Source organism: Scyliorhinus canicula, chromosome 1 (assembly GCF_902713615.1).
Source record: "Scyliorhinus canicula chromosome 1, sScyCan1.1, whole genome shotgun sequence".
In the NCBI taxonomy this organism is placed as follows: Eukaryota; Metazoa; Chordata; class Chondrichthyes; order Carcharhiniformes; family Scyliorhinidae; genus Scyliorhinus; species Scyliorhinus canicula.
The window spans coordinates 307,978,439-307,992,899 of NC_052146.1; the positions used below are offsets into that span (position 1 = coordinate 307,978,439).

Genomic DNA, 14,461 nt, shown 5'->3' on the forward strand with positions numbered 1-14,461 from the left:
TACTCAACCTCCATAGTCCTCTGGAGTAGAAAATTTCAAAGATTAACCACCATCCAACTGAAGAGATTCCGCCTAACCACAGTGTATTATTCTGAGATTATGTCCGCGAGACATCCTCATACAACAGGGTAACATCATTCCTACATCTAGCCTGCAGAGCCATGTAACAATGTTGTACTCTTCAATGAGATCACCTCTCATTCTTCTAAACTCTCGTACTAATTGGGTGCATGTTCTCGAGAGTTTAGAAGAATGAGAGGTGATCTAATTGAAACATACATGTTTCCGATGGGAAGAGGGGATGGAAAGGATAGACACTGAGGACTGGATTTCTGCTTCTGGGGACCTTTACAAAATCCCAGGACCCAAATCGGAAGTCCTTGTTTTGATTAATCCTATTTTTGCCAGGGGTGAGAGGGAACAGAGATGAGACATGACTCCCACACATGGGAACTCAACAGGGCCATTTGAATATAACGCTGAGTTCAAACAGACCACAATTTTATGATAACAAAGGGTCTGATCCTGCTCTGTATCATGAATCTGTAGAAAAGTCATAAATGCTTTTGAAGGACAGTTAAGGTCTGTGAAACTGTCAAGTTGTTAAATTATTTAAAAGGTCAGCCCTTTAAAAAAAATTTTTTAATGCCTGACTGTACCTGTGTGAGTTTTAAGACATCAATAACTGATTGTTGACCAAACCTAAGTGTTATCATTATTAATGCATGGCTGCTCTCTACAATTTGCCATTACGACAGTGAGGGTAGAGCACTGTAGGTTCACAGTTTGATTGAAAGTTTAAAGAGGCTATTGACGGATTACCTACTTCTGATCTGATGTTATGAAGACAAATGTTTGTTTTATACAGGATTAAGTACTTGAGGAGATTTATATGTTTAAAATGGGCTTTCATGAATGAGACTTTATTTATATAGTGATCGTTATAATAAATATTTAGAACTTGATTTTATTTTATTTCAGAATGGATCCTGAGTTCTGCCCATGGTGGATACTGGGTAATTTGGCATGGAGCGTGCAAGGGAAAATAATGGTGGGTAGTAGATCATGAGTTGACATGAGTTTGCACAAAGTTGGCAAAGGGATTATGAGGGCCCAGGGAGGTGGGTGGATATCATGACTTCACATTAAGTTACCATAGGGACAATAAGGTGCCATGGGGATGGATGAGGGCATGCATTGGATTGAGATGGCACATTGGCATGGGGCGAGTGGGGGCGGTGAGATTGTGTGAACAGTGAGGGCCAGAGGACCTAATATGTCATATGGGCAGCACGGGAGCATAGTGGTTAGCACAGTTACTTCACAACTCCAGGGTCCCAGGTTTGATCCCGGCTTGGATCACTGTCTGTGCGGAATCTGCACGTTCTCCCCATGTCTGCGTGGGTTTCCTCCGGGTGCTCCGGTTTCCTCCCACAGTCCAAAGATGTGTGGGTTAGGTGGATTGGCCATGATAAATTGCCCTTAGTGTCCAAAAAGGTTAACTGGGGGTGATTGGGTTACGGAGATAGGGTGGATAGGTGGGCTTGATTGGGATGCTCTTTGTAAGTGCCAGTGCAGACTCGATGGGCCGAGTGGCCTCTTTCTGCACTGTAAATTCTATGATATAACAAAATAATTGGGATAAAAGTCCCAGAGGACTGGGATGGACCTTTTAACCAGCAAATCTTGCTGTCGGCTGTCCCATTGGCATCCTCTGATCTTCATCCACTTCCATCCCACAATCCCTCCACTCCCTGCCACCCTCCCCCTACAACAGTCTGCCGAGGTGGGTGTATTGAGTCCAGAGATTTCCTGAGTCCAGACATTTGGAGTTGATGGCATTCCCATTGTTGCTTTCTTGATGATGGAGGTTGTGGATCTAGAACATTTAGTCAAAATGAACCTACTCTACCACTGCAATGTGTTCCGTAGACAATATATATCACAGTCACAGTGAACCCTCTCAATCCTGACTTGAACAATGGAGATGGTGGAACGGCTTTGAGAGACGAGGACATGCCCATTCTCTGGCCTAGTCTTATATCCGCTCTGCTAATATGGAGTCCAATAAAACCTCTTGTCTATGGTGAGCCCCCAAGATGCTGGTGGTGATAGACAGTATAATAATAATAATCTTTATGAGTGTCACAAAGGGCAACACGGTGGCCTAGTGGTTAGCACAACTGCCTCACGGCGCTGAGGTCCCAGGTTCGAATCCCGGCTCTGGGTCACTGTCCGTGTGGAGTTTGCACATTCTCCCCGTGTCTGCGTGGGTTTCATGCCCACAACCCAAAAATGTGCAGAGTAGGTGGATTGGCCACACGGACAGTGACCCAGAGCCGGGATCGAACCTGGGAACTCAGCGCCGTGAGGCGGTTGTGCTAACCACTAGGCCACCGTGCTGCCCTTAATCTATATACCTTTGACCAAGTATTTTAAAGGGATATTCACCAATATCTGTTAATCATCCTCTTTCTGCTCTACCCCCAGAGTCCAGGTGAAACAGCAGCCATTTTGTGCAGAGCAACATCGCGGAATCCCACTCCGGTGACTTGGGAATTGTGGAGGAACTGGTGATAATCCACTGTCCACATTTGATGAAATCAGCTGCCTGTAACTACAGCAAACATGTCCTGGGTTCTAGCATCAGACTTGAGGCATATGCTTTCATCACTCTGACTTAGCCGAGTGCCAGGATCCATTGTAAATAGCTTATAACTCTACAGAGCAAACACTTTTATTCTTTCATGGGATGTGAGCTTCGTTGGCTAAGCCAGCATTTGTTGCCCATCCCTAATTGCCCTTGAGATGGTGGTGGTGAGTTCCCTTCTTGAACCGCTGCAGTGAACATGGTGTCGGTAGGTGGCAGGGTGGTTAGCACTGTTACTTCACAGCTCCAGGTGTCATAATATACACACAAGTATATGATGGTGCACAGACAGACATTGATTGACACACAGGATGACCAATTGACACACAGAACACAGCAGCCAATCACCAGACAGGACTACTATAAAGCCAGAGGGCACTAGTTTTCCCGCTCTCTTGGGATGCAGCCTCTGAGACAGCCAGAGCCCGTGTAGCAACAACACGAACATCCACCATGTGGTAGTAAGATAGTCTGGTCAGATTAGCCTCAGGTCTCCAGTCAACTCAGCATAGTGTCAACCCACAGTTCAAGTATGTTTAACAGTTGGTAGTTCAATAAAATAGAGTTGCATTTCTCCAAGTGTTGGAAGCCTATCTCTCTCACTGCTATGGTAAACGCAGTCCTCGCAGACCCAGCATACCCAACACATTACCAGGGTGCCAGGTTCGATTCCCGGCTTGGGTCACTGTCTGTGTGGAGTCTGCATGTTCTCCCCGTGTCTGCGTGGGTTTCCTCCGGGTCTTCCAGTTTCCTCCCACAGTCCAAAGATGTGCAGGTTAGGTGGATTGGCCACGCTAAATTGCCCTTAGTGTCCAAAAAGGTGAGGTGGGGTTACTGGGTTACGGGGATAGGCTGGTGGTGTGGGCTTAAGTAGGGTGCTCTTATCAAGAGCCGGTGCAGACTCAATGGGCTGAATGGCCTCCTTCTGCACTGTAAATTCTATATGATTCACAGTGCTGTAGGGAAGGGCTCCAGGATTTTGATCCAGTGTCAGTGAAAGAACGGTAATATATTTCCAACTCAGGATGGAGGCAGGCGGGGAGGGCAGGGGGGGGGGGGTGGCGTGGTAAGGAGGAAGAAATGTGGTAAGGAGAAAAGGAAAGAGAAAAGGAAGGAGAAGAGAGAAGTGGGGAGGGGAGAAGCAAATCTGCTGGTTATTGTCATTCTAATCCATGTGTAATAATGATTCAGAAGGAATCAGAGAGGAACATTGAATTACAGCATTGTACACTATTCACAAATAAACCATAACACTTATCGTGAATTACGTTTATAAAGTCATAGTGCAGTGACTGTTGGCGTGTGAGCCAAAAGGTGCACAGCAAGAGGGGGTGGCCTGGTCCAGTACATTTCCAGACACACACAGCCGTCTATGTTCCACCACTGGACCCTGCAGTTTACCCTGTGGGCAAACCCTAGTAGAGATGTGAAGCTCTATAGGAAAGGAGCTGGCTTCTCTCCTCAAGCTGAATTAGCCTAACTCCACCCATAGGAAGTGCCCCACCATCCACCCAGATATAAAAACCAACATCATCTGACTTTCCAGCTAGATATCCCTCAGCAGCAACAGCTACAATTCACAGTAATCTACCTTCACAGTCTGTGTCCAGTTCACAGTGTAAGATAGACAGTTCACTGCTATTCAGAAGTTTATGCACCATTTTCACCTCTACAAGGTAAGCAATTTTAGAGACTCTTTATCACCTAAATTAATTCCAAAAAGAGAAAAGAAATAGAACTTGAATTCGTTCAAAGCTGTTTTATTTATGGAGATTCCTCTTTATTTAGAGTTAGGCTGAAAGTTAATGATTTCAATTAAAATCTGTTGTCTTCAATGTTGCTGACTGCCTGTTGTGTGAAGTAGACATTTGTTCCCTGACCATTGAAGGCGTGACTCACGCTTTGACTGTGCACGTGAATATATATGTTTTCCCCCCAAAACACACGGGCTGCGTGTGTATAAGTTACAGTCCTAGTTAAGTATGTTGTGGTTTTGAGTGAACAGATTTAAACTGGGATAGAAGATGAAAAGTTGTCCTGGAACAGGGTATAGTTAATATATTTTTGAAAGGGAATGTCCAATTTGGAATGAATGAATGTTAACCCATGGATAGCAGGCTTGTTTTGTAACTAGTGATACCCCATAAAATCCCCTCATATTTCAAAACCCATCCACAGCCTTCTGCGAATTGAGTTCAATGTGAAGGAAAATGAGTTTTAAATCTTGTTTCTGAATTGATTGTCACCAATATGAAGTGAATTTTGAACTGACTGTATCACCAGAGGGTTTTCTGGTTTTGTTGAGGTTACTCCTGCGTTTTCCCACCTTTACTCTGTAGCGATGACAATACAAGAGACATCCCTTCATTGAGTGGAAATATTTGTTTGGGAAATTATAAAACTATATTTAAATGTACTTTCAGTGTGAACGCTTGCCTCCATAGTTACCGTGTATTGCTCCCTTCAGTCTATCCCTGTGGTTGGTCCATCACCCAGCCACTCACCCAGCCCTGAGAAAAAGCCTAGCATCATGGCTGAAAGTTTATTTTCCTTGTGTCTATTGTTTGTATTTATACAGAAGACAGTCTGCAGTTTCAGTAAGACAGCCTGCTTTTATTCCCATATCACTCTTTTCCCTGTTCCTTCAACAACCTCTCTGATCCAGCCTGGCCTGGTCTCTCCGGTTTCACACACACACAACTCTCTGCTGTTTTCTATCTGAAATCTCCTTCATTTTACCTTCTATCATTGTCCTTTGCTGATTATAAGGTTCAGGAAACTCACTGCCTGCTAATAGTTTGTCTAAACCTTGAGGGACAAAATCTGAAAGGAACTTGATTGTTTTGAATGTGAAACCACCTCACTGCACTGTCCAATCAGAGAGTTCCGAATATGAGTTAATAGCCCATTCCTCTAGCCCAACATCCAAACACCCACAGCACACACTCTCCATGACAACTCAGCTATCCCAGTTTTCCATTCAGATATTTGGAAAATGGAAGTATATTCACACTCTTATTACAGCAGTGGACACAGTGTAACCCCAGTGACACACCTTCTCTCCAATGGGTCAGAGTATCAAAAGTGACCCCCACCACCTCCCCACAACACCACACAGAAAACATGTTCCATTCGAGAAGCACCTTTAAAGTAGCAAAGCCTCCCACTTTACACGAGTGATGATCTCACACAATTTGAGCCACGTAAGCAGACATTAGAATGTCAAAGTTTCGCCAAAAAGGTAATTTCGAAGGAGCATTTGTAACATAGGAACAGAGATTAGCAGCAGGAGAAGATTAAAGAAGGAAGAGAGAGAGAGATGGGCGGGGGGAGGGGGGATTCCATTGCTGGAGACTCAGATTAAAAATCGGAAATGCGCAAGAGGCCAGAATTTGATGAACACAAATCCTGGAGAGTTGAAGGACTGGAGGAGATTCCAGAGATAGGGAGGGACAGGAGGATAATGGGATTTAAAAACAAGGATGAAATGTTTATAATTTTTAGGTCCTGATTTGTCTGAATATAAATGCATTTTTGTTTGAGACCAGCAAAGTATCTAACAGTCTAGTCGTATTACTACTCATGCAAGAATTCCACCCTAATGTTTATTTATTGGTATTTTCAATTTTTTATTTTAAAAATGGCCTCAGAACAAACATAAGGACAACGATAGGCAAAGGTATCAATGTAGAACAGGTAGAGCACAAAACAACAGTCATTGCATAATTGGTAACAAACAAGGCCGGATAAATGAAATGAAATGAAATGAAAATCGCTTATTGTCACAAGTAGGCTTCAAATGAAGTTACTGTGAAAAGCTCCAATCCCCAATATGCTCCTTTCACAGATAATGGCCTGCCTGCAACCAAACAGGATACATAAGACCATAAGACATAGGAGCAGAATTAGGCCACTCGGCCCATCGAGTCTGCTCCGCCATTCAATCATGGCTGATATTTTTCACATCCCCATTCTCCTACCTTCTCCCATAACCCCGATCTCCTTATTAATCAAGCGCAATATCCCAGGCAACATCACAGACCTACACCAGACCCATAACTTCAAACCAGAATGACAGAATTAAAAAACAACAACCCAAGAACCCAGTACTCCCGGGAATTTGACTAACTCTTACCGCGCAATTTCAACTCTTCTCAGACTCAGGCATCCACTTTTTCACCACAAGATGGCAAAGTGACAAAGAGAGGACCAGGCACCAGCAGGCCATAATTCGCACCCCAGGGTCTCCCATAGAAAAAGCAAAAAGAAAGCATGAACATTGAGCCAAGAGCAAGAATCCGAACCCCCGTAGCCCCATCTCACAGCCCCAGTTCAGAGGACAAAACAGATCAATGGACCTCCAGCCTCATTACCACTGCCAAGAGGACAACAGGACATTGTGGGACAAAGAGCAAAAGGAATATAGTCTGGTACCAGTCGTAAAAGACGGGGAATCCCACTCCGGGGAGAGAGGGCTGTCAGACCAACACCTAAAACGGGGAGTGCTCTGGGTGGGAGGGCCGACCCGCACCCACGCTGGAACTACGAGACCCCCCCCCCCCTCCCCAACAACTAGGACCACTCCAAAGAGGAAAGGATTGAAGCCACCCAAAAGCCAACGTAGATCCGTATCCAAATGTCCCCGACACGCAGACCATCCACCACTACTGCATTCAGCTCGCAAGACACTAATACTAAGAAATGTAGAAGCAGTGCCCCCAAAACCTCTCCAAGCCAGAAGAACAGTGAAGAAGAAGCCAAAAACTGCCAGAGCTAATCCCTCAGATCTACAAAGCAGCTTAAAACTAAACGTGAACTGGCCAATCTGCCGCCAGGCGGCTCCTCCCAAATCTCAGCTCGAAAAGAATAAAGATAATTACTGGGCACAAACCTCAGACCAATTGCAAACAGCCACTGCTCCACATGCAGATCCAACCACACTGGGCTCCCCACAGCACCACCAGGGGAGGTACCCCCATCCAAGGGGCGGCAAGAAAATAACCATGAAGCAAGGAAGAAGAAAAGATCGGAGAACTGGCCTCAAGGACTATCATGATACCCCTGCCCTTGCACCTCACCGAAGCTACGCTAGTTCGGTCCTGTACAGGACACACCTCGACCCAGACCCAGGCGGTCAACAACCTAAGCCCCAGAAGGGGGGGGGGGGTGTCGACCTGGCCAGCACAGGTGACCCCAACTCCTCTCGACCAACAATAGGAACGAAACCGCACAAAACCAGAGGTTGGAAGTCCAATCCAACCCCAGGTCTTGGAGACAGGATTAAATGTGCTCCTTTGAATTTGAGCTGTCCGGTCTCCAGATTGAGATTCCCAAATCATAGCCAGTTATCAAACTGGTCTAGGAAACTTGTCACTAGCCCAACAGAGACACCAGGCTCAGATGCGTTCTCTACCCGTTCCTCCTCGTCCACACCTGAATTCCTCAGGATGGACAATAGGCCATGCAGAAGTAACCCAGAGTTGAGTGCTCTCATTGGAGGATGTAATATTGTCAATGTGAAGGACAATGTAATGGACAAGCGTGAGCGGTATGAACATCCATTTATCTCATTCTTGGCCTCAGTAATGTCCCCAGATGCTTTGTGTCCTGTGAATTTAAGGTTGATTGTGTAGTTATAGTGTCACAGAACTCATAATCTAGACCAATAATTCAACAAGTGTGATTTCAAATCCAACAATGGGCAAGTCTGAGGATTTTAATCCAGTTTCAAAAAAATTTAAAGTAAGTAACCAGCTACCATTGGTAAAAGTAACCATGAAGTTGTCTGTAAAAGTCCAACTGGTTTACCAATGTCCTTTAGGGAGAGGAACCTGTTGTCCTTTCCCAGGCAGCCCCTTTATGTGACTCCGGCCCAAACCAGTGCGGTTGACTTTTAACCGCCGTGAACATGGCCCGCTAGCCTCTCGGTTTTTACCAAAACATCAATACGTGGACTGCAGTGGTTCACCAAGGCGGGTTACCATCACCTTCTCTGACAAATGGGCAGTTAATTCCACCTTTACTAGCGATGCCCATATGCTGAGAATGTTCACATGCTGCTGAACACGTCCAGCAGTATGTGCACAGCAAGATCCGCCAACATTACTCGAGTGAATAATGAGTTTGTTTTGGCTGATATTTATCCTACGCTGTGATTTAGGGAGGAAGATTGGCAGTCACTTGTAGAAGATGGATTGCCAACCAGAGAAATAAATTTAAAAACTAAGTTGGTAAATATTTGTTTGGTTAGGCTATTACTTAGTTTTATATGGACTACACAGCACAGAAACAGGCCATTCCGCCCCAACTCGCAGGTACCAGTCTTTTTGACCTGAATCTCCTCCCGCCCAAGCCTCCTATTCCTTTCTTCCTCCAGGTGTTTTTATATAATTCATCTCAATCATTCGCTGTGGGAGTGAGTTCCACGTTCTCACCACTCTCTGGGTGAAGAACCTTCTCCTCAATTCGTGGTTAGATTCGTTAGTACTGACCTTATATTTAGTCTCCCCGACAAGTGGAAACACCTTCTCCACATCTCACCTATCAAAACCTTTCTCAACTCTACAAGCTCACCCTTCATTCTCGTCTCTACTGGAACCAAGAACCCCAGCCTGTTCATTCTTTCCTGATAGTTCAAACCAGTCCAACCACGTTGAGTCAGGAAGCCGGCATTCTGAACACATCTCCCATTGTGGATACAAAGATGGACAGGAGTTGCTCACCACCAGTCAGAACCTTGGAATGCACCTGTGTGATGGAGCCCGGTGGTGTGAGCTGACCATTTCATCACTGACTGCCTTGAAACTTTTCTGTTATCAGGGTGATTTAGGCAGTAAGAACAGGAAGAAACCATTTCAGACCTTCAAGTCTGTTCCGCCATTCAACAATAAGGGCTGATCTACACCTCAACAATATTCACTGACCTTTGTTCCAAATCTCTCGATACTCTTACAAAATAAAAATCTATTGACAGAACTGTGGATGTACCTACACCTCAGAGACTGCAGCGGTTCACCAAGGCAAAACCTTCAACAGCCACAGTGCTTTGGGAGAGAGTGGGGGTGGTTTTGAGTCCGCATTAGCCATCAGTGAGAAATGCGGCGCAGGCTCAACATCCGAGAGAATCAGGAAACACAATAGGCTGGGCCTATAGCTGTTCTGGGAGCTGCACCACAGAGAAAACAGCCCCGTTTGAGACATGTCATCTACAATGTCGGAGCCACAGTGCTGGAGAAGGCTGAACTTGTCCTGGAGGGCGGTGGACCATCTTTGCTATATCCTGCAAGAGCTGGCACCACATGGAATGGGGAACAGCACCCACTGCACGTGGCCTGAAAGACGTGTTGTTTGGTGAATTGAACATTCTGAATTCCCCCTCAGTGTACCCGAACAGGCGCTGGAGTGTGACAACAAGGGGATTTTCACAATAGCTTCATTGCACTGTTAATGTAAGCCTTCTTTTGACACTAATAAAAAATATTATTATTAAAGTTTCCGCCACTCTGAACGTCTCGCAAGCGGCTCGTTTCAGAGCAGCACTGTTGACCTGTGTGGCATTTCCCAGTCAGCTGCACACTAATGCATTAGGGAGGTGGGACAGATGCCCTTGATGTGACAGCCCACATGTATATCAATTTGGACCGGGACATGGCGACTTCGGACGTCAGGACCATTTGTTTCACCCGTTTAGCAGGCAAACCGGGTTGCAGGGTGGGATAAACTGCACCCACCTGGCCCTTCAGCCTCCATGGTATCATGAGGTACCATACATGAACTGCAAGGGATTCCACTCCCTCAATATCCAACTGGCTTGTGACCACGCAGTGCACATAACACACCCATGACAGTTACATCTTGGGACGATATCAGATCCCAAACTTGTTGAGGGAGAGCAGCATCTGCAGGATTGGCTCCTTGGGGACAAGGGGTACACACTCAAGGGGTGTCCTGATGACACCAGTATGGAGGCCACAAACACTGTGGAGACTTACTATAATGAGAAGATGGGGGAGTGACACATCTTCACGGATGAGGAGGAGGTCGAGGAGGGGTCGAGGGGCAACTCACAGAGATAGAAGAGGAAGGAGCTCAGGCCATGATCAGGGCCTGCATGGAGCACGGCGCGGGCGTTGGAGGTCGCCGTCGTGAGCACGCATGGCTTCTGACCCGGATGTGTGGGGGGGCCATATCGGCAGCTGGAGCGTCAAGCTCCATGACAGCTGCCTGCTAGCCCTGCAAGGCTGTGAATCCGTGGCCTTTTGACGCCAGTTTTTCTGCCGTAAAAGACCACGGGCGCGATTCTCCACAATGCGGAGAATCGTAAAGGCTGCCGTGGGACAGGCCGTGACCCATGGCAGCCTTCACGGCCACTTCCGGGGCCGATTCTCCTCCCCCGGGCGGGGCTAGGAGCGCGGCCCCGTGCGTCACTGCTGCGTGGCCTTGACGACGGTCGTCAAGGCCGCACGTCAAGCGTCACGGCGGCTGACGCGGCCGATGACGTCAGCCGTGCATGCGCAGGTTGAATCAACGCCAACCCGCGCATGCGCAGTTGGCGTCTTTCTCCTCAGCCGCCCAGCAAGACGTGGCAGCTTGATCTTGCTGGGGCGGCAGAGGGGAAATAGTGCGTCTGTTTTGGACGCTGGCCTGATGATCGGTGGGCACCGATCGCGGGCCTGTCCCCTCCCGAGCACAGTCGTGGTGCTCCCGTGCCAATCGGGCCTCTAGATGCCCCAAACAGGCATCTGCCGCCCGTTTCACGACCGGCAGCGAGCAGGTGTGTTTTGCTGCCATGGTGAAACAGGCGTGAAGGCCCGGCCGCTCGGGGCCCATCGGCCTCGGAGAATCGCCGCTCGCCGTAAAAAACAGCGAGCGGCGATTCATGGCGTGGGTCGGGCGTTGGGGGGGGGGGGGGGAATAGTGGGAGGGCGTGGAAAAATGTCGAGGAGGCCCTCTCGCTATTCTCCCACCTGGCGTGGGGGGCGGAGAATCACGCCCCACAGTTTTCATGATTGCGTGGGGACATAGTCCCAAAAACAGAGAATCCAGCCCCGTGTCTCCCTATTTCCTTCCTAATCAGTTCAGTGACAGTCTCTGTTCCAAGGAAAACAATCCCAGTCTATCCAATCTCTCTTCATAACTAAAACTCTCCAGCCCAGGCAACATCCTGGTAAATCTCCTCTGCACCCTTTCCAGTGCTATCACATCCCTCCAATAATGTGGATTCTAGAACTGCAGCCTAACCAACGTTTTTATACAGTTCCAGCATAATCTCTCTGCTCTTTATCTCTGTGCCTCGGCTAATAACAGCAAGTATACCAAATTTCTTCTTAATCACTGTGTCCACCTGCTCTGCTACCTTAAGGGATGGGTTTACATGCACGCCAAGGTCCCTCTGATCCTTGTTGCTTCTCAGGGTCCTGTCGTTTATCATGTATTCCCTTGACTTTTTTTGTCCTGCCGAAGTGCATTACCTCACACTTATCCGGATTGAATTCCATTTGCCACTGATCACCATCATTTGGGCCGGCACAGTGGCACAGTGGCTAGCACTGCTGTCTCACTGCGCCAGCGACCCGGGGTCAATTGCAACCTCGGCTGACTGTCTCCCCGTATCCGCGTGGGTTTCCTCCGGGTGCTCTGGTTTCCTTCCACAGTCCAAAGGTGTGCAGATTAGGTGGATTGGCCATGATCTGTTGCCTCTTAGTGCCAGCGATGTGCAGGTTAGATGGGGTTATGGGGATAGGGTGGAGGAGTCAGCCTTGGTAGGGTACTCTTTCAGAGGGGTCAGTGCAGACTTGATAGGCCAAATGGCCCTCCTTCTGCACAGTAGGAATCCTATTCTTCTATTCTACTCTATTCTACTTTGACTAGACTGCCCGTATCCTCCTGTGATCGAAGGTTATCCTCCTCACTATTTACCACCTCACCAATTTTTGTATCGTCCGCAAACTTACTGATCAACCCACCGACATTCATATCTAAATCATTTATATAAACCACAAACAGCAAGGGCCCCAACACTGACCCCTGCAGGACCCCACTGGACACAGGCTTCCAGTTGGGCTGCTTGTCTGATTGCCCGGAAAGGGAAGGGAGATGGCATGAGTACATCACGGGGGATAAATGATGTGAGATGTTTGCTCATGGGGCCCTTGACTGTCCTGAAGGTTCCCACTTTTGCTCACTGCCCCCATTTGCCCCTCCCTGATCTCGCCCCTCCCGGCCACTCAAGGGCTCTGATGGGGTGAGGCAATGGCGCTCACGCATCACTCCAGGTGACTGTGCCCTGTCATGACTGTTTGTCCTGCGGAGAAACAGATGGGGAGATCGTAGGCAGATGTCCTGACAGTTAAGATGGTTGAGGAATGGCATGAATGGGGCTGGAGTGGAAGGGGGAATGTGAGGAGCAGAGTAGAGGAGGAGGGGCACCATGGGGATTGGTGTCGTGGGGGGGGGGGGGGGGGGGGGGGGGGGGGGGGGGGGGGGAAGAAGGCCTCGTGACAGGTGGGCAACCGGTGAAGTGGCTGGGTGAGAGATCACCTTGCAAGTGGGAGAGGTGGGTGAAAGGTGCAGTGAGAGACTGGGAGAGGCAAACGTGGCCTGTCCATGTCAAACAGGTCATTCATCTTGTTGCTGCACTGCTGCCCCGTCCTCCCTGGAGGGAGCTGGCACTCACTAATGCCGCCATAGCCTAACCTGCAGGGGTGGTCACCTAGCTGGGGGGACGTCTGGGGGTAAGCGGGTGTAGGAACTCCCATCTCTGCTGGCCTCCATCCAGTCATCTGGTGAGGGCTCCCTCCAAGAATTTAGGAGCCAGGCTTCCTGTGGCACGGTGGCACAGTGGTTAGCACTGCTGCCTCACAGCTGCAGAGACCCGTGTTCAATTCCGGCCTTGGGTGACTGTGCGGAGTCTGCACGTTCTCCCCGTGTCTGCATGGGTTTCTTCCGGCTCCCACAGTCCAAGGATGTGCAGGTTAGGTGGTATTGGGATAGGGTGGGGAAATAGGCTTGGGGGTGACGTGCTCATTGAGAGGGTCGGTGCAGACCCGATGGGCCAAATGGTCTCATTCTGCACAGCAGGATTCTATAGTTCCCAGCTGCCATCCGCTCAGTTGGATCCGGAGAAGTTGCTGGGAAGTGTTTCAATGGAGCTCTCCAGTAATTGCAGTAAGTTTCCCCGGGGTGAGTGAACCAGTGAGAGGCTGCCTAGAGCGCGGTGTAATTCACAGGAAGAAAAGTACTTTTGCTTGAGAGGGTGAAAATCCATGAGAAGCAAGATTTGCACCATTTTTCTCACCAGAAGTGACATGTTGTCATTTTGTGGTCAGATTCTGCCCAATAATTTAGATTTCCATTGTTGTGAACACAGAACATAGAGAAATACAGCACAGAACAGGCCCTTCGGCCCACGATGTTGTGCCTAACGTTTGTCCGAGATTAATCATAGAATATCATAGAATTTACAGTGCAGAATGAGGCCACTCGGCCATTCGGGTCTGCGCCGGCTCTTGGAAAGAGCACCCTACCCGAGGTCAACACCTTCACCCTATCCCCATAACCCAGTAACCCCACCCAACACTAAGGGCAATTTTGGACACTAAGGGCAATTTATCATGGCCAATCCACCTAACCTGCACATCTTTGGACTGTGGGAGGAAACCAGAGCACCTGGAGGAAACCCACGCAGACACGGGGAGGATGCAGACTCCGCACAGAGAGTGACCCAAGCCGGGAATCGAACCTGGGACCCTGGAGCTGTGAAGCAATTGTGCTATCCATAATGCCACCATGCTGCCCTTAAGAACAAATTAA

At 48.2% G+C, this 14,461-nt stretch overlaps 2 protein-coding genes across 3 annotated transcripts in view; one reads left to right on the top strand and one right to left on the bottom strand.

Moving 5' to 3' along the window:
• The window catches only part of LOC119976609, a 441,658-nt gene that overhangs the window by 105,755 nt on the left and 321,442 nt on the right, over positions 1-14,461 (bottom strand). The gene's annotated exons all lie outside the window — the stretch shown is intronic.
• The window catches only part of LOC119965317, a 51,860-nt gene that overhangs the window by 16,895 nt on the left and 20,504 nt on the right, over positions 1-14,461 (top strand). Inside the window, exon 4 of the mRNA XM_038795949.1 lies at positions 9,283-9,482. Within this exon, the coding sequence (XP_038651877.1) occupies positions 9,283-9,482 (200 nt within the window). The remainder of the gene's footprint in view (positions 1-9,282; positions 9,483-14,461) is intronic.